Source organism: Podarcis melisellensis, assembly GCF_964234715.1.
Source record: "Podarcis melisellensis genome assembly, chromosome: 14".
Lineage (NCBI taxonomy): Eukaryota > Metazoa > Chordata > Lepidosauria > Squamata > Lacertidae > Podarcis > Podarcis melisellensis.
In genome coordinates, this window is record NC_138546.1 from 6,899,380 (window position 1) to 6,918,345 (window position 18,966).

Genomic DNA, 18,966 nt, shown 5'->3' on the forward strand with positions numbered 1-18,966 from the left:
TATCATCTATCTATCTATCTATCTATCTATCTATCTATCTATCTATCTATCTATCTATCATCTATCTCTATCTATCTATCTATCTATCTATCTATCTATCTATCTATCATCTATCATCTATCTATCTATCATTTCATAACATTTATAGACTGCTTGATTGTAAAGCACCTCAAAATAGCTTACAAAAAGAACAAAACAATAAAAATTATTAGTAAAAACAATTAAAACGTTCAGAAGATTAAAGCCAGCAATAAACTACACACCTGAGTAGGCTTGTCTAATCAAAGATGTTTTTAGCAGGTGCCAAAAAGAGGACAATGGAGGGGAGTTCCAGAGTCCAGGTGCTGCCACACTAAATAATCAGTCTCTTACAAATGCAGATTGGGTATTATGAGACAGACTGAAGCAGTTGAGCAGGTCTATTTGGAGCCAAGTGATCTCGCAGCTCAACTGGTCCCAAACCATTAAGGGCTTTGTATACCGATAGTAACCCCTTGACCTTGGCCCAGTCGCACACCGAACACCGGTGAATGTCTCTTTATCGAGCTTCCTGTTTTCATGATCTTGTTATTTCTCACTGAAAGCGTGGCCTTTGCTCCTCCTTACTCTGCTAGCAACGCCAATCAAACTAGGAATTTAGAGAGGTGGGCAATTCACCCAGAGCGGCTTCATCCCTCCCCCTTAATTACAGCTTCCGTTTCTTTCTCTGAACATCATGTGCAACCGAGGGACCTTAATAACTCACATTTAATTTAGGTCCCCATCTCCTCTCTTTCTTACCCATAATAAGATAATTACTTCCCATAATTTGCCACGGAATGCGCCTGCCTAATAAATAGATGCAAGAGTTAGCCCATTACACAATAAGCGAGGAGCGCTGAAACATGTGTAATTCGTAGGATGACAAGAGCAACGATTAGGCTCTCGGAAACAGAATGAGGCAGGCAAATAAAGATTGGCACAACACAATTCCCCCAGAATCATCACACACACACAATGGGGTAGAACTAACTCTCTTCAAGACCAATTCACACATTGCGGTTTAGTTTTTGCAAGTGCTGCAAGAATGGGGGAATCTCAAACTGGCTTTCCCAGCAGTCAGTCTCTTGAGGTTTACTCCCTGCCCAACCAGCACTGATGTTCTCATCATTTCACATCTAAGCGCTGTCCAGACTCAGACCTGCACAGCTTCAACCAAGTTGTTAGCTTCACTGACGTCCGGTGCTTTATTGCTGACCTACCCAGTGCCGGATTTACGTATGAGCTAAACAAGGTACAGCTTAGGGCCCCACTCTCTGGGGGGCCACCAAAAAATTAAAGGAAAAAACACCTGGATGTACATTTCCAAAATATAAGATAAAAAACAAATAAAATGGCTTTAGATACTTAGTAGGTCCATAAATTACTATATAGCATATATTCAACACAAAAAAGTGACAGTTGGACATATAAGGGCAGTTGGACATATAAAGGGCCCCATTACCTTTAGTAGCTTAAAAGGTAAATGTAAAGAGACCCCTGACCATTAGGTCCAGTCATGACCGACTCTGGGGTTGTGGCGCTCATCTCGCTTTATTGGCCGAGGGAGCCGGCGTGCTGCTTCCGCGTTATGTGGCCAGCATGCATAAGCCGCTTCTGGTGAACCACAGCAGTGCATGGAAACGCCGTTTACCTTCCCACTGGAGTGGTACCTATTTACCTACTTGCACTCTGACATGCAAGGTTGGCAGAAGCAGGGACCGAGCAATGGGAGCTCACCCCATCGCGGGGATTTGAACCACCGACTTTCTGATCAGCAAGTCCTAGGCTCTGTGGTTTAACCCACAGCACTGTTGGTTTCTGCTTTCTTCTCTGTGCAGCGAAGTGCTTGTCACAAGACAATGTTTACATTCCACAGGATGTACTGTTGGAGGTTTTCCCACGGGAAAGGAGACTGGATGTGACGTACACTGGTTTCCTGTTTTTCACTGTTCTTTGCAGTTTCAGTTTGTGATTCTCTCCGTGCTTTAGAGGAGAGATGACGCTTTCTCTGCTCCGGCAGAGGGAAAATGTTTTTCTGTAACTTACCAGCTTTGAACTGTAAATAAAGTAGTATAGAGCATGTTGGCTCATACTTCTCATCATTCCGCTGTGCACTGGACACTGCTTATCTCCAACATTTGGTTATTATGGGCCCAGAAGGACGCAGTGTTTTGAGGATGGGCTTCAGAAGTCGGGCTCCTGGCAAAGGAACAAAGGAGCACAGAGACGAAGTGCCGGCAAAGTATCGGAACAGCGGCAGAGAGACGGAACGCACGGTATCTGCTCTGCGCGTCAAAATGATTGATGAAGGTATGTGCTACTGCTCCGGGCAGCCTGCCAGCTTCTAATTAATGGCTTTATGGCTGGACTTTGAACTTTTATAGCCGGTTTTGCCGCGGCACAGGCAAATGGCTCAAAGGGACGCTGTGCTGGGGGAAAACGAAAGTAAAGTGCAGCTGCAGCTCTATGACGCAGCAAGAATTTAGCACAGCATAGAGAAAGCACTTGGGGACTTTCACTTTTGAGCTTGCTTTTGGAATGCAGTTTGAAACAGCTGCAGATAAGCAACGTAGCATACAGAAAGGCGCAGGCTCAAAGGCAGAGGCTGTTTTGAAATTGCCTTTGGATTGAAGCAGCTGTACACAAACGCAGCATGTATAAAGCAGCTTGATTTAAAGCAGTCATGATGGCTAGCTGCAGAAGGCTGGATGAGGCAAGTGGGGAATTTGATACCACTGATCAGCCAAATGCTCAACTCACAGTAGCCTGTGAAACTGCCATGATTCAGAATGGAGCAGATCGGCGGGGTGCTGGCTGCATGGGAAAGGGGGAGACTTCACAGACGTCATCCCATAGTGCAGTGGAACCACCAGATGGCGCCAAAGCTTTGAAGGCAGTGAAATGCTACTCGTGTGGACGTCTAGGCCATATGAAGAGGGAATGCAAATATCCCAGGGCCAAGACAGAGCAGCGCAGCGGAAGCTCATCGCGTGGAAAAGGCCAGAGCAAAGGCAAAGGTCCGGTGTCCAGGACAACGCAGCACAAGGCAATGGTCTCACGCTTCGCTCCAAAGGTTGCAAAGGTTGCAGAGGTTGCAGAGGTCCAGAAGACATCTAGATCTTTCTTCGTTGTTGATTCAGCTGCAACGCATCACATGTGCAACGATAAGCGACTGTTCGTGTCTTTTACACCGCAGGAAGGTGCAATTCACCAGGCGGATGACCATACAATCCCCAGTAAAGGCTACGGAACTGTTGTTCTTCACAGTTTGGACTTATCGATACAGGATGTGCTTTATGTGCCGGATGCGAAACATAATCTGCTTAGCGTTGGACAGCTGATTGAGAAGAAGATTGACGTTTCCTTTAAAAACAATAGATGCATCATCACCAAGAGAAATGATTATCAATTGTACGCTGAATTTGTTGATCGTTTGTTTCTTTTGTATTATGATGATGTTGTGCAGGATGACACTTGTTGCATTGCAGGTTCTAACAAAAGTTTGCATGCAGAATGTATTCACGATTTTCACAGGAAATTTGGTCATTTGCATTTTGAGGCAGTATCAAAAATGCCTGCCTTGGTTGAAGGTATGACTATTAAACCCTGCAGGTACCACATGAAGTGCAAGGCATGCGCAGCAAACAAGGTGAAAATGGCTGCGAAAGGTAAGGTGTCTAGTAGGCAAGCTACAGAACCATACCAGGTTGTTCATGCTGATTTGGTTGGACCACTAGCGCCCTCTTTGGGTGGGAATAGGTACTTCATGGTTCTTGTTGATGCATTTTCCAGGTATATTTTTGTGTACAATCTCAAGCAGAAATCAGAGGCTTTTCCTAGGTTCAAGGAATTCTGTGCTTGGTTGGAAAATGTGCATGGTAAGAAGATAAGGATTCTTTTTACTGACCGGGGGGGAGAATTCACTTCTCAGCAGTTTGAAGCTTTTCTGGCTGAGAAAGGAATTCAACACGATTTGTCTAGTCCTCGCTCGCCATGGCAGAATGGACTTGCGGAACGGGCAAATCAGACATTGCTTCAAGGGTTAAAAACCTTGCTGCATGATGCAAATCTTCCAGAGAGTTATTGGGCCGAAGCTCTCTCATGTTTCACTTACAGTTATAATCGCAGGTTATCTTCAGCGATTGGTTGTACCCCCTATGAGAAGATGTTTGGCAAGAAGCCATACATCAAACACATGAAAATTTTTGGTTCGGACATGTGGGTTCACTCACCACAAAACTCCAAGTTAGACAAGCGTGGTTTGCATGGTATCTTTCTAGGTTATCAGAAAGGTTCTTACAGAATAATGATGACTGACTCTAAGGAAATTAAGCTCACAAGAAGTGTTGAGTACAATGCCAAGTGGGGGGAGAATGTGGGAATTTTCCAATGTTATCCTGATTACAGTGATGAGACTGAGGATAGTCAAAAGCAACTGCAACAACCCACACCCACTGATGAAGGTTCTGAGTCTGAAACTGAAACTGAATCGGGTGATTCAGAGGATTTCAAGAGTGCGAAAGCCTCTATGCGACCCTCTGAAAGCTCTGATCAAGAATTGGAGGAACCATTGTTCACAATAGGTCACTTTTCTCCTAAGAAGGAAGAGGAGAGTGTTGAAGACCTAAGGCTAATTCGTAGGTCACAGAGAGCCACAAAAGGCAGACCTCCAAAGAGATTTGCTGATGAGTTTGCTAACATAGCAGTAACAGCTGTTAAAAGCTCCAAGAAGGTTTTTGAACCTTCAAGTTTCCAAGAAATCCAGGATTTGGATTCAAAGGAAGCTGAGCCATGGTTAAATGCCATGAAGGCTGAGCTTGATTCCTTGGAAAGGAACAAAACATGGGACCTAGTTCCAGTAGTTCCAGGAATGAAACTGCTTGGAAGCAAATGGGTCTTCAAAGCAAAGACTGATCAAAATGGCAAGATAGTCAGACACAAAGCCAGATTGGTAGCCAGGATTTGCTCAGGTACCAGGTGAAGACTATCACGAGACCTACTCACCCACAGTGAGGTATGAGAGCATTAGGCTTATGCTCAAGCTAGCTGCAGAAGAAAATCTACACATTAGTCACCATGATGTGAATACAGCTTTTCTGTACGGATCTCTAAATGAATCACTTTATATGCTTCCACCTGATGGCGTACAGGTAAAACAGGGATTTGTTTGTGCTCTGAAAAAGTCAATTTATGGTCTCAAACAAAGTGCACGGTGTTGGCACACAAAACTCACTGAAGTATTGTTTTCTCTAGGTTTTCAGCAAGGGAAAGCTGATCCATGTGTGTTTGTCAAAGAGGAGGGGCAAAAGAAACTGTATTGTTTGTTTTATGTTGATGATCTTTTATTCTTTTGGAAAGATGTCACAATGTACAATTGCGCCCTAGCTCAACTGAAAGAGCACTTTGACATGAAAGATCTTGGTGAGGTAAACAACTACCTATCTCTGGAAATAGAGAAAGATCAAGATGGTAACATTCTAGTACACCAGTCACGGAAAATTGCTGATGTGTTAAGCAAACTAAACCTGATGGATGCTAACCCTGTGGACACACCAATGATAACAGGTTATCAGGTAGATGACACTGAAGAAGCATTTTCTGACACTACACTGTACAGAAGTGTGCTAGGCAAGCTAAACTTCATTGCCAGATGTTCAAGACCAGACATTGCTGTTAGCTGTAATTTGCTAAGCAGACAAGTCAACAATCCTACTGTTAAGGATTGGAAAGCTCTGAAACGCATAGCGCGGTATTTGAAAGGCACTATGCATTACAGACTGAGATTTAACAATCAGAAGTCTGGTGGTCTTGAGATATTTGCAGATGCAAGTTTTGGAAGTGACACTACAGACAGGAAAAGTACGTCTGGAGTTTGCTATATGTACAATCAGGGTCTTTTTGATTGGTCTTGCAAGAAGCAAACAACAGTTAGCTTAAGTACTTGTGAAGCTGAACTGAATGCACTGTCTTATTCACTTGAAGATTGTGAATGGTTGTTACAATTGTGCAAAGACATGAAAATTCCTGTCAAATGTCCAATCCAGGTTTACCAGGACAACAAAGCATGTTTGGCTTTGCTAAATTCTGAAGGTTGTAAGCAAAGCACGAAGCACTTGCAATTGAAGTTGCAACATGCTAGGGAACGTATTCAGAAGGGACTCGTAACGGTGTCCTATATGCCAGGTAATGAAATTCCTGCTGATGTATTGTCCAAGATTGTATCAAGGGATCAACACTGTACCTATGTGCAGAAGTTGGGTTTGTACTGATATTGTACGAACACGCTGCCCAGAGATGTTCACAGAAAGGGGGAGGATGTTGGTTTCTGCTTTCTTCTCTGTGCAGCGAAGTGCTTGTCACAAGACAATGTTTACATTCCACAGGATGTACTGTTGGAGGTTTTCCCACGGGAAAGGAGACTGGATGTGACGTACACTGGTTTCCTGTTTTTCACTGTTCTTTGCAGTTTCAGTTTGTGATTCTCTCCGTGCTTTAGAGGAGAGATGACGCTTTCTCTGCTCCGGCAGAGGGAAAATGTTTTTCTGTAACTTACCAGCTTTGAACTGTAAATAAAGTAGTATAGAGCATGTTGGCTCATACTTCTCATCATTCCGCTGTGCACTGGACACTGCTTATCTCCAACAAGCACCACCCACATTCAGTAGCTTAGGGCCTCATCAAACCTAAATCCAGCCCTGGATCTACCTCTCTGTCTGATTCCTGGTAGTGTGTAACCTTTTTTTTTAGGTCAAAGGGCCACATGACCTCATTGGGAGCCCACCAGGGGCCACATGCAAGTCACATGGGCAAGTGCTGCAGGTAAGAAGTGGTTTGGGTGGAGGCAATGGATATGACCGCCACCTTTGAAGAGCCAGCTACATTTCAGCCATACAATAGTCAGTGCTTTCTACACACACACACACACACACACACACGCACACACACACATGCACACACACACACACGTGTCACCTCTCTCCATTCAGGTGAGCAAGAAGCAGTTCAAGGACAATTTCTGCTGGGCAAAACCATGAGGAGGATGCAGACCAGGACTAGCGAGGGGCGTGAGCTTGGGGAGGTGGGTGTGGTCTGGAAAGGGGTGTGGCTTGGAGGAGAGTCCCGAGCGCTGGATAGAGACCTCTGGAGGGTCACATTTATCCCCTGGGCATGAGGTTCTCCACCCTCTTCCCACAGGTTTTACAGTCAACCCTCTCCCTTTCCCCCTTCCTAGTTGATGCAACTGTGTCTTCAACATTTCAGCTAACTCCAAATAACTTTGTACCTAAATAGCATCCCACGTCAAAATTACCCAGGGCTGTTTCTATATACACAGGTAAACTCCATCACATCTGCAGATATGTGGCACTGGGGAGAAAGGCGTACATAAAGAGAGCATCAGATGCAAGCCGACACTCATTTTTCCAGTCACGGCCAGAAGAAAATGTGCTCTCTATAAAGCCTCGATTATACTCCATGGCTAAGGGAATGGACACCATTTAATGGCCTGGCAGCTGGCAGGGATGGAGCTGGGTTTTGCTCGCTCTGTGTTTTTAAGCAAACAGTCCCAATTTGTGTCTACCAGACACATATGCAGATCAGAATGCAATTATCCTTCAGGTTCCACACGTCTCAAAAGCCTACAATACAGAACTCAGCTCAAGAAGCACCAAAATGTGTTAAAAATTTTATATTTTAGGATTTTTTTTTAGAACTGTGTGCCTTGAGCTGCCATTAAATGCAATTTTGGCACATCTTTTTCTCTGATGGAAAGAGCAGATTGATATGAAAACAGAGCAGCAGAGGAAACTCGGGGATGGAAATATGTGGCATTGACAAGGACCAGAAGTAGATTGCTCTGTCGTATAAACATAAGAGCCTTGCTCCATCAAGCCAATGGCCCAACTCGCCTAGCATTCTGATCTCACAGCAGCCAGCCAGATGCCCCTATAAGAAACCTGCAAGCAGGGCATTAGGCCATAGCACTCTGCCCAGTTGCAGTTCCCACCAACTGGTCTTCAGAGGAAGAACAATGGAGGTTAGAACACAGCCATTGTCTCTAGCAACCATGACAGTTCTGCAAATCCCTCTGGCATTCAGAGCCACACGGCCATTGATAAACTTGTCCTCCTCCATGAATTGGTTTCCCAATCGTTTTCCAATACATGGAACTCTTTGTAAACAAGCCAAAGGCTTATGGGAAGACCAGCAATGTCATGGGCCAGGAGACAGGTTCACCTGCTGAACATGCTGCCTGAAGGGGGAGAAGCGGGAGTGACTCCACCTTCACCTGATCAACCTTCAAGGTCACAGAGCAGAAGACACTGATCAGAACCAGCTGGCTCTGGGCTTCATAAACAGCTTTCAGCAGCAGTCAGATGCTGGAAACAAGGCCTGTAGTTCCTGGCCCGACCTTGCTGCTACCTGCTCTCCAGCTCAACCCTTGGCTCTGTGATCATTTGGATTCCCTGACCTCTGGACTGTCTGACTTTGTATCAGGAGTGCCAACTTGGCCCCAGGGCCGTGGGTGCCATGCAGTGTGCATGGTCCTGGCACTGAAATTTGTGGGTGCCCTGCCCCTTTATGGGGAATTTTGTGAGTGCTCGGGCCCCCAGGGAGTTGGGACTTAGGCTTCGTATGTGGATTCTGCTCTCAGGCAAGTGTTCCTTGCTAACCTCTAGCCCAGGAGTCAGCAAACATTTTCAGGAGGGGGCTGGTCCATTGTCCCTCAGACCTTGTGGGGGGCCAAACCCACCCTCTCCCCAAAGCACCCCCCTCCTAAAAAGACCACCCCCAATGACCCCGCCACTTCCATTCACGCCGCAGCCGCTTCAGGCACCGACATCACCTCGTCTTCAGCAATCGCAGCTTCTGCAGCCAATCAGAAATCACGCCACAGAAGTCAGCCACCGCACAGCGAGGCCTCCGTGCCGGTTTAGCGCAGGGACTGACTGAGAGGCAGCAGGGTCTGCAAGGTTTGCGGGCCAGATTAATGAGCCCAGTGGGCTGCATCTACCCTGCAGACCTTAGTTTGCTGACCCTGTTTGCTTGCTGGGCAATGGGAATCAGGTGGAGCTACAACAACTAACAACGGAAAACCTCCACAAAAAGAGAGCTAGCCCACCCCAATTGGATCTTCCCCCAAAGTGTCAACATGAAACAACAGAAAGTGCTCAGAGGCAGGAAGCTTGATAACCACCAGCGCAAAAGCAGAGCGTCAGAGTTGGCCAGCTGCTGATGTAATATTTGAGGATTGCTTCATTTACTTATCTTACTTGGGCAAAAACATGCATCTCAAACACACTTGGGTACCCCATGAAAGAATGGAGAATAAAAAGAGGCTTACCTGAAAAATAGCTATCCAAGCATAGCCAATATTATCAAAATTAATAGCTCCGTTGTGCGGGTTGAGCTCCCCCGTCCTGCAAATGTTGTAATACTGGTTCCAATTGATGCAGGCGTTTCTGCTGCTGAAGTCCAGGGTGTACGAATTTTGGTTGTAAGAGTCCATGCTCAAAGTACATTCCACCTTGTACTCCTTCCGGTTCGGGATACTGGAACATTTTTGCATTCCGTTATCCCGGTGGGACGAGCAGATGAACGGATTCTCCTCGCTTTCCTCTGGCCGATAGTAGGGATTCAGGAAAGTCAAGTTGTACGTCCTTGAATGGGAAGGAAGACACAGGAAACTCTCTTATACCAAGTCAAAACTTTGCTGCGTTCAGCTGATGATAATTTCCCCCCGAAATTATTATTTTTGAGAAGTGAGTTGGGACTGTTGTATTTTATGTAGTGAGGGGACAGTTCTGAACTGATCAGCTGCTACTGCCTAGCAAGGGGCAGCAAATATTATTTCCAGCCTAAATTGCCTTTGGCAAGATATTCTGTACTGACTAAGAAGAGGGCAACTCACTCCTACATGTTTGGTTTTTCCTCTTATACTGTTCCAGTGTCTCTGGGCCAAAACGTACATTAGGGAATTGTTGCCATGCCAAAAACCTGCAATGCAATCAGAGTAAACAAAGAGAAAGAAAACAAAGTTGGTTTGACAACATTTCGAGGCCTAGGATGACCCTTGCCTCCTGGTTCTGACCCCACCTGCATGACTGTCAGAAGACCATGGTGAGACTCTTGCTGGCTAGATCTGAGCACGACATTTTCCATCCCTAAAATGACCACTGTGGGAAAATGCTGCTCAGAGGCACCGAGTTCCATGCAACATTGTTGTGTGTATGTGATGTCACACGTGCAACACACATGTGATGTCACATGCATTGGGAGTTGGCCATGAGGCCCGGGGAGGCCTTCTTCTAGATTGGAGGAGCTCAGCCCTGTCCTCGCATATTTGGGGTGGAGGGGAAGCTGAGCTGTCCTCAGCCTCATAGAGTTGTCACATGTGATGCTGCCCTTGCTAGAGGTTAATGCGCAGGGTGTTGGAATGAACCAGGCTCTTTAATGGGCAAACTGAGACTCTCTCCAGTGCCTCATAAGATGCTATCAGCAGCTGGAAAACAGGGAGATGGTGCCCAAATGGCTGCTAGTGGGTCTTTGGAAATGCCTCAGTCACTTCCAGCAAATGTCATTTGGGACTCCAAAGATGAGAAAAGTGAGCTGGTCTTTAGGAAACAAACTGGCACAAGATGTTGTGCTGCGGGGTGCTCATTTGAGCCCAATAGCCCTCTCCCCTCCTGTGGTCTTCAGAAACTGGTATTCAGAAGCACTGATGCCTCACACCATGAAAGAAGAACATAGCAGTCATGGCTAGTAGCCACTGAATGCTTTATTCACCATGGAATTGCTGAATTCTCTTTAAAAGCCATCCCGGTTGATGGCCATCACTGCCTCCTGCAGAAGACAGTTCCATATTTGAACTATTTTCTGCATGAAGAAGCACTTTTGTTTTATCTGCCCTGGATCTCCCAACTTTCAGCCTCATTGGAAGTCCATGGGTCCTTGTGTTATGAGAGAGGGAGGAAAGCTTCTGCCATGCCCTGCATAATTTTACAAACTTCTATAATCTCTTACTTGCCTTTTCTCTAAGCTGAAAAGTCCCAACTGCATTAACCTTGACTCTTAAGGAGCTCCATCGTCACGATCATTTTGGCTGCCATTTCTGAATGCTTGCCAACTTTACACAGGACACCATATGCGGGTGTACCATAGATCCATATACAGTGGTACCTTGGTTTTCGAATAGCTTACTTCACAAACACCTTGGAAACCGAACACTGCAAAACCGGAAGTAGGTGTTCTGGTTTTCGAAACTTTTTTCGGAATCTCAGTTTTGAGTGCCCCCGTGTTTCCTGTTGCGCTGCTAATTTGCATCCCCCAATTGTAATTCAAGCCTTCCATTTCTGTTTGCAGTGTTCTGAGGTGATATTTAGAGCTGATATTTGGTGCTTTTGTTTTTGCTATTTATTTTGCATTTTTTGTTTTGATGCTTTTCAGTTAATTTGTTTTTGTGACCGTGTGGATCCCAGTTCAGCTACTGACTGACTGATTGATTGATTGTGTGACTGTGGAAATGGATAAAAAAACCCTATCCAAACAACGACTATCATCAGTGCAAGTAAGAATTTTTTTTATTATTTTTATCATCTACAATACAGTCTTATTTATTTTGCAGTACAGTACATTGATTATTGCTTTCATTTTATGGCTCAATGGTCTCATTAGATAGTAAAATTCATGTTAAAATGCTGTTTTAGAGGTTGTTTTTAAAAGTCTGGAACAGATTAGTCCGTTTTGCATTACTTTCTATGGCAAAGCATGCCTTGGTTGTAGAACACTTTGGTTTTGGAACGAACTTCCGGAACGGATTAAGTTTGAGAACCAAGGTACCACTGTAATGGCATTATGACAATGGTGGCTTTGTTTCCAGTTGCTTTCCCAACGACCCCCTAGAATGGAATGAGGCCTGCAGGCCAAAAAAAGCCCTTCTCCTCAGGGTTGGACATCCTTTCTCAGAAGCCCAAACATCAGATGCAATCCAAGTCAGGAGGAGGAAATTAGGCAGCCCTCCAAACACCTTTCGCTTAAACACACAAAGCCGCCTGGAACTCTCTGTTTACATTTTTATACTGCCGGGCAGCATCTTAGTAATAAAAATAAACTTAACTGTGTGGGGAGAGCACCCCAGGCTGCCAACAGCACCACTAAGCTCCGCAGCTTTGGAGTTTTAATTGACAACCAAAGCAATACCATTTAGGACTGTCCCGTGCCATTCGCTCGATACCCAAACTCTCTTCCCTTTCCTAACATTTCTGCAAAGAGCGTGGCAAGGTGGAAAATTTGTTTACGGGTTGTGGCAGAAACGAGTGCACCGACAGAAGTGTGAGTGATAGAGACAAATGTATACGCTGGAGGTGTTTTAATGGGGGAAGATTGAAGCTGATCAAGGAGAAGAAAGCAGAGAGAGGGGTTCTAGTGAGTTGTGTAGCAGATTCCGGTGACAACACGACATTTGACACTGGGCAGCTGGCAACTGAAAGGTGACAATTGTTCAGCGATGACTGGTGTCCATTGGTAGAACCGAAGTCAGAGAGACCAATGGTAGGTGGATTAAGAGCCATTCACAGGAAGAAATATAAGCGTTATCCACATCATATATTTAAAACACTACAATGGTGCTTTAAACAGTCAAGGCTTCCCCCAAAGAATTATGGGAGCTGCAATCCGTTGAGGGTGTTGAGAGCTGTTAGGAGATCCCCTATTCCTCTTATGAAGCTACAGTTCTCAGAGTTGCCTGGGAAAAGGGCTTGATTGTTAAACTACGCTGGGAATTGTAGCTTTGTGAGGGAAATAAAGGGGCTCTCAGCAGCCCCAAGGAACTCCAGCTCCCAGAATTCTTTGGGGGAAGCCATGAATGATTAAAATGGTATCATAGTGCTTTAAAGGTATGGTGTTAATACGGCCCTAGAGCCTGCCACAGGCACAGCCAACTAATTCTATTTATTTATCTGACTTATTGCATTGATATCCCACCTGTCCTCCATGGAACACAAGGTGGCGTAATAATAATAATAATAATAATAATAATAATAATAATAATAATAATAATTTATATATATCCTGCCCTCCCCAGCCAAAGCCAGGCTCAGAGTGGCTAACAACAATAAAAGTAACACAGCATTCTAAAATCAATTCATTCTAAAACCAATTCAGAATCAAATTAATGGCCACCATGGGGCTAGAGTTCTATGAGGATTACCCGAGGAGGGGGTCAGACTGTGCCTTGGCCAAAGGCCTGGTGGAACAGCTCTGTCTTGCAGGCCCTGAGGAAAGATGACAAGTCCCGCAGGGCCCTAGTCTCTTGTGACAGAGCGTTCCACCGGATAGGGGCCACAGCTGAAAAAAGCCCTGGCTCTGGTTGAGACCAGCCTAACCTCCCTGTGGTCCAAGACCTCCAAAATGTTTTTGTTTGAAGACCGCAAGGTCCCCCGTGGGAAATACCAGGAGAGGTGGTCCCTTAGGAACGAGGGTTAGTGTTACGGGTTAGTCCCGTAGTGTAGACAGTTCTCCCCATTTCATTCCCACAACAAGCCTTTTAGATAGTTGAAACTGAGAGGACCACAGTCACACCCTGTGAACTTCATGGCCAAGTGATGGATTTGAAGGCTGGTCTCTTGGATCCTCATCTGACACTCTAAGCACTCTAATTGTCAGGGCCGGCCCACCCATGAGGCAAGGTGAGTGGACTGCCTCAGGTGGCAGTATACACAGGGACAAGAAAGAAGATTCTGTTAGGAAGGATTTTCTGAGGGTAAGAGCTGTTTGACGGTGGAACCGTCTCCCTCGGAAGGTGGCAGACTCTCCTTGGCTGGAGGTTTTTAAACACAGGTTGGACGGCCATCTGTCAGGGATGCTTTAGCTGCAATTCCTGCATTGCAGGGGGGCATCCCTTCCAACTCTGCGGTTCTTTAATTAAACACACATGAGCACATGGGCAGATGTAAGGAGATGGCCGATTGACTTCCGAGTACTTACATTTGAAAATTGGTGTCTAGGAAACATCTGTTCCTCAGCAGCCCGGCCCACAGCTGCACCCCGACGATCCCAAAGATGAAAAAGACAAAGAAGCACAACAGAAGGACGTTGCCTAACATAGGCAAAGTATCTAACAGCAGGGTGACGAGTATGCGCATACCTGGGGAGAGGGAGAGAGAAGGAAAAAGGGAGATGAAGGGAGGGCACGAAGCAGGCAGGCAGTGGCTGATAAAAAGATTTGGCAGGTCCTTCCAGGATCCACTTGGTTCAGATGCACAGCTCCTGTGACCCAGGCCTGCATATATTTAAAGCACATTTAAAACACATACGTCTGCATTACGGAGGGAAGTTCGTTGCAACAGGACCAGGAAACACCTGCACTTCTTCACCAGCCTGTCCCATCTCGGCCTCTTGGCCTCCTTCCTCCCACCAGCCTGCTTCTGCTTCTGCTTCTGCCTCTAATTCTGGACTGCCGTCTGCCACAGACTCTCCCAGCTCACTACGCCCTGTTGCCTTCTTCAGCTTCCGATGCCTCCTCCTCCCTGCCTTCTCCTTCTGTCCACTCATCATTGTCCCACCACCACTTCGTGGGCTCTGTGCCTTCTTCCTTTAGGTATTTCCCCAGCTGGTTCCTCCCACTATTGCTCTGCGTCCAACCAGTCCATGACAGATGATGGGAACTGTAGTCCAAAAGCAACTTTCGGGTGGCACAACCTAGGGGGCCCTTGGATTAGGACTAAATTCGTTTGTTGACATCTTTTCCCCTGCCACCCTTCGGGCGATATGACTGACCGCCTTTGTCAAGGGTACAACTCAACCCATGGCGATGGTGGGAGGGAAGCAAGCCCCTCCTGGGAGAAGCAGAGCAGGGTGGCAAAGTAATTTAGATGAGAACCGGCCAGAAGAGAGAGAGAGAGAAACAGCGAGTGAATGTTAAGACTTTGCCTGCGAATTGAGGGATCAGAAGGGATTACCTGGATGGCTGATGCTATCTGGGATTCATTATACCCTTGCAGTCTGCAACCCCGATCGCTGCCGATATGCTGTTTGGCACCGGAATGACCTGCTGTTGTTTTCAGCGGTGGAACTAAGCCCCGCGTCAAAGGGGACGGTGAGCAGCCGTTGTGAAAAAGCAAACGAACAAACAGCGGCAATTCTAAGCCTGCTTTTGTGTTTTTGTTGCAGGGGGTCAAGCAAAACATCTCTTAGCTAATCGGGTAGTTCACAGCTCACTCAGTACCTCCCAAACCAAGAGCAGAGAGGTTCAGGGATGAATGTAGTCCCCTCTCTGGTCCTCAGCCCTCTTCCCCAGCCACACCACCAACCCTGGCCATAAACAACATAAGCAGAGTGTCCCCATCTTGTCCAGCATCTTTTTCTTGCACTGGCCACCCAGATACCCCGTGGCAAACCTGCAAGCAGAGACCTGAGCCCAAGAGCAACTCTCCCCTCGTGTAAACAGCTGTTGGGAGGTCAGGCGAGTGCCGTCGTCCCACCATGTTACCTGGTGCTGCTAAGGAGTAAGCCATCTACCGTAGTTTTCTCTCTATAAGATGCATTTTTCCCTTCCTAAAAAGTAAGGTGTGTGCATCTTATGGAGCGAATGCAGGCTCCGTGGCTTCAGCAAAAGCAACGTGAAGCCTCTGGAGTGCAGCGGGAGCACTCCCGCTGCGCTCGGGAGGCTTCACATTGCTTTCGCTGAAGCCAGGAGAGCAAGAGGGGTCTGTGCGCACCGATCCCTCTTGTTCTCCTAGCTTCACTTTGCTGGAGAGGCGCTGTGCAGCTTTCCCTCTCTGCGCAGGGCCCCTTCAGTAAAGCAGGAGGAGAAATGGAAGGGGCTCCATTTCTCCTGCTGCTTCGCTGAAGGGGCACTGCACAGATAGGGAGAGAATGTTTTTTTTCTTGTTCTCCCCCTCTAAAACTAAGTGCGTCTTATGGTCGGGTGCGTCTTATAGAGTGAAAAATACGGTGAATGTTTGGTGCAGATGCAGCCTTACAAAGGAGAGAAGAAAAGTTTTGGTGACCGCAGCACTTTATGGAAAATGAGTTTTCTTTGGGTGGGGACATTCTTACCCTCCGGTGCCAATCAATGTGCCTGGTGAATCTGCTGCTGGCAATAAAGACTTTGCAGGGACGTTTCATCCTGCTAAAAGGCATCTCTGTGCAAAGTGGCGTCCTCCTGAGAGCTCTGCCCTACCAAGCTTTTTGCTGGCTTCAATGCCTCCCCCGTGCCCATTAGTGGCCCAATTTGGAGACAGTGGGCCATTTTGGCTCGGCTGCAATCTCTCCACAAGCCTCCTGTTTTTTCTTCTGCTGAACAATCCTCGCTTTGCCTCCTTTGTCATTGTCAATTACTCCTTAAAAAAGCCCCTCTTTTCTTCAGTGTGAGACCTTTGAAAAGTGGAGGGAGAACACAGCTACCATGGCTAGGACCCTTTGTTAGCCTTGTCCTCCATGAATTTGTCCAATATTCCTTCTAAGGCCACCTGAATTTGTGGCAATCACCGCCCAAGGTTCCCCACATGAGATTCAAAGAAAGGAAATAACCCAATGGAGGATCAGTCTAGTCTCTTCTTAGTTGACGCTCAGTTTAAGATACTTTGAGGTGCCTTGAGATAGGCTCTGTGGTAGAACACCTCATTCGCAAGCAGAAGGTGCACAGTTTAATCTGAACACCTGAGATGCACAAAGGACCCAGGTATAATCCCTGGCATTTCCAGGTGGGGGTGGGAGAGACTCCTCTCTGAAATTCTGGAGAGCTGCTGCTGGTCAGTGTTGACAATCCTGAGATAGTTGGACCAATGGCCCAACTCTGTATAAGGCAGCTTCTTATGTTCCACATGGGGAAAATATGATTAGAAGGTATCTATCTATCATCTATCTATCTATCTATCTATCTATCTATCTATCTATCTATCTATCTATCTATCATCTATCTATCATCATCATCATCATCATCTATCTATCATCTATCATCTATCATCTATCTATATCTATCTATCTATCATCTATCATCTATCTATCTATCATCTATCTATCTATCTATCTATCTATCTATCTATCTATCTATCTATCTATCATCTATCTATCTATCATCTATCTATCTATCTATCTATCATCTATCTATCATCTATCTATCTATCTATCTATCTATCTATCTATCTATCTATCTATCATCTATCATCTATCATCTCTATCTATCATCTATCTATCTATATCTATCTATATCTATCTATCTATCTATCTATCTATCTATCTATCTATCTATCTATCATCTATCTATCTATCTATCTATCTATCTATCTATCTATCTATCTATCATCTATCTATCATCTATCTATCATCTATCTATCTATCATCTATCTATCTATCATCTATCTATCTATCTATCTATCTATCTATCTATCTATATCTATCTATCTATATCTATCTATCTACCTATCTATCATCTATCTATCTATCTATCTATATCTATCTATCTATCTATCTATCTATGTATCTATCATCTATCTATCTATGTATCTATCATCTATCTATCATCTATCTATCATCTATCTATCTATCTATCTATCTATCTATCTATCTATCTATCTATCTATCTATCTATCTATCTATCTATCTATCTCTATCTATCTATCTATCATCTATCTATCATCTATCTATCTATATCATCTATCTATCTATCTATCTATCTATCTATCTATCTATCTATCTATCTATCATCTATCTATCTATCTATCTATCTATCTATCTATCTATCATCTATCATCTATCTATCTATCTATCTATCATCTATCTATCTATCTATCTATCTATCTATCTATCTATCTATCTATCATCTATCTATCTATCTATCTATCTATCTATCTATATCTATCATCTATATCTATCTATCATCTATCTCATCTATCTACACCTATCATCTCTCTCTCTCTATCATCTATCTCATCTATCTCTCTGAAGTGGATTTTGAGCAGTCAATGAAACTAAGGGTGGGAAAAAGAGTAAAGCTAGAGGAAACATCTTTTCCTCCACCCTTAGAAAAACTAAGTGCCCTGCCAAACACACAAATTGTAGGGATTCTTCACCCAGCTGTTTCTAAGAACAATTCTGAGTGGAGACAATGCCTATGCTGCAAGGACATTTTTCTTTTTTAGCAGTCAGTCTCTGCAGCAAATTTATTGCTGTCAGCCTCCACCAACTAATACAATCAGATGCAGCCGGTGGGGGATCCAGGTGGGCAGATCAAAGCACTTATCCTTGACCGAGCTCCGTTTGGGATTCTCAGTGGCCCCCCTGCCCTTTGGCACCAGAATTTAAGATGCTCTATGATGAGACTGCAGTGAAAAGGCTGCCTTTGCTAGAAACCAACTGTAACACACCCCACTTGATTATTTTAAAAATCATAGAATCATAGAATCATAGAGTTGGAAGAGACCATAAGGGCCATCGAGTCCAACCCCCTGCCAAGCAGGAAAGACCATCAGAGCACTCCTGACATGGTTGTCAAGCCTCTGCTTAAAGACCTCCAAAGAAGGAGACTCCACCACACTCCTTGGCAGCAAATTCCACTGTCGAACAGCTCTTACTGTCAAGAAGTTCTTCCTAATGTTTAGGTGGAATCTTCTTTCTTGTAGTTTGGATCCATTGCTCCGTGTCCGCTTCTCTGGAGCAGCAGAAAACAACCTTTCTCCCTCCTCTATGTGACATCCTTTTATATATTTGAACATGGCTATCATATCACCCCTTAACCTCCTCTTCTCCAGGCTAAACATGCCCATTTCCCTTAGCCGTTCCTCATAAGGCATCGTTTCCAGGCCTTTGACCATTTTGGTTGCCCTCCTCTGGACACGTTCCAGTTTGTCAGTGTCCTTCTTGAACTGTGGTGCCCAGAACTGGACACAGTACTCCAGGTGAGGTCTGACCAGAGCAGAATACAGTGGCACTATTACTTCCCTTGAT

General features: G+C 45.2%; 1 protein-coding gene and 1 long non-coding RNA gene across 4 annotated transcripts in view; one reads left to right on the plus strand and one right to left on the minus strand.

Moving 5' to 3' along the window:
* The window catches only part of CACNA1H (calcium voltage-gated channel subunit alpha1 H), a 389,727-nt gene that overhangs the window by 157,022 nt on the left and 213,739 nt on the right, over positions 1 to 18,966 (minus strand). For all 3 annotated transcript variants that reach the window (XM_081889028.1, XM_081889027.1, XM_081889026.1), the window contains exons 6-7: positions 14,005 to 14,164; positions 9,365 to 9,680 (exon numbers count right to left, since the gene is read on the minus strand). In XM_081889028.1, the coding sequence (XP_081745154.1) occupies positions 9,365 to 9,680; positions 14,005 to 14,164 (476 nt within the window). The remainder of the gene's footprint in view (positions 1 to 9,364; positions 9,681 to 14,004; positions 14,165 to 18,966) is intronic.
* LOC309357319 overlaps positions 1 to 18,966 on the plus strand; it is a 395,759-nt gene that overhangs the window by 5,319 nt on the left and 371,474 nt on the right. The window lies entirely within an intron of this gene.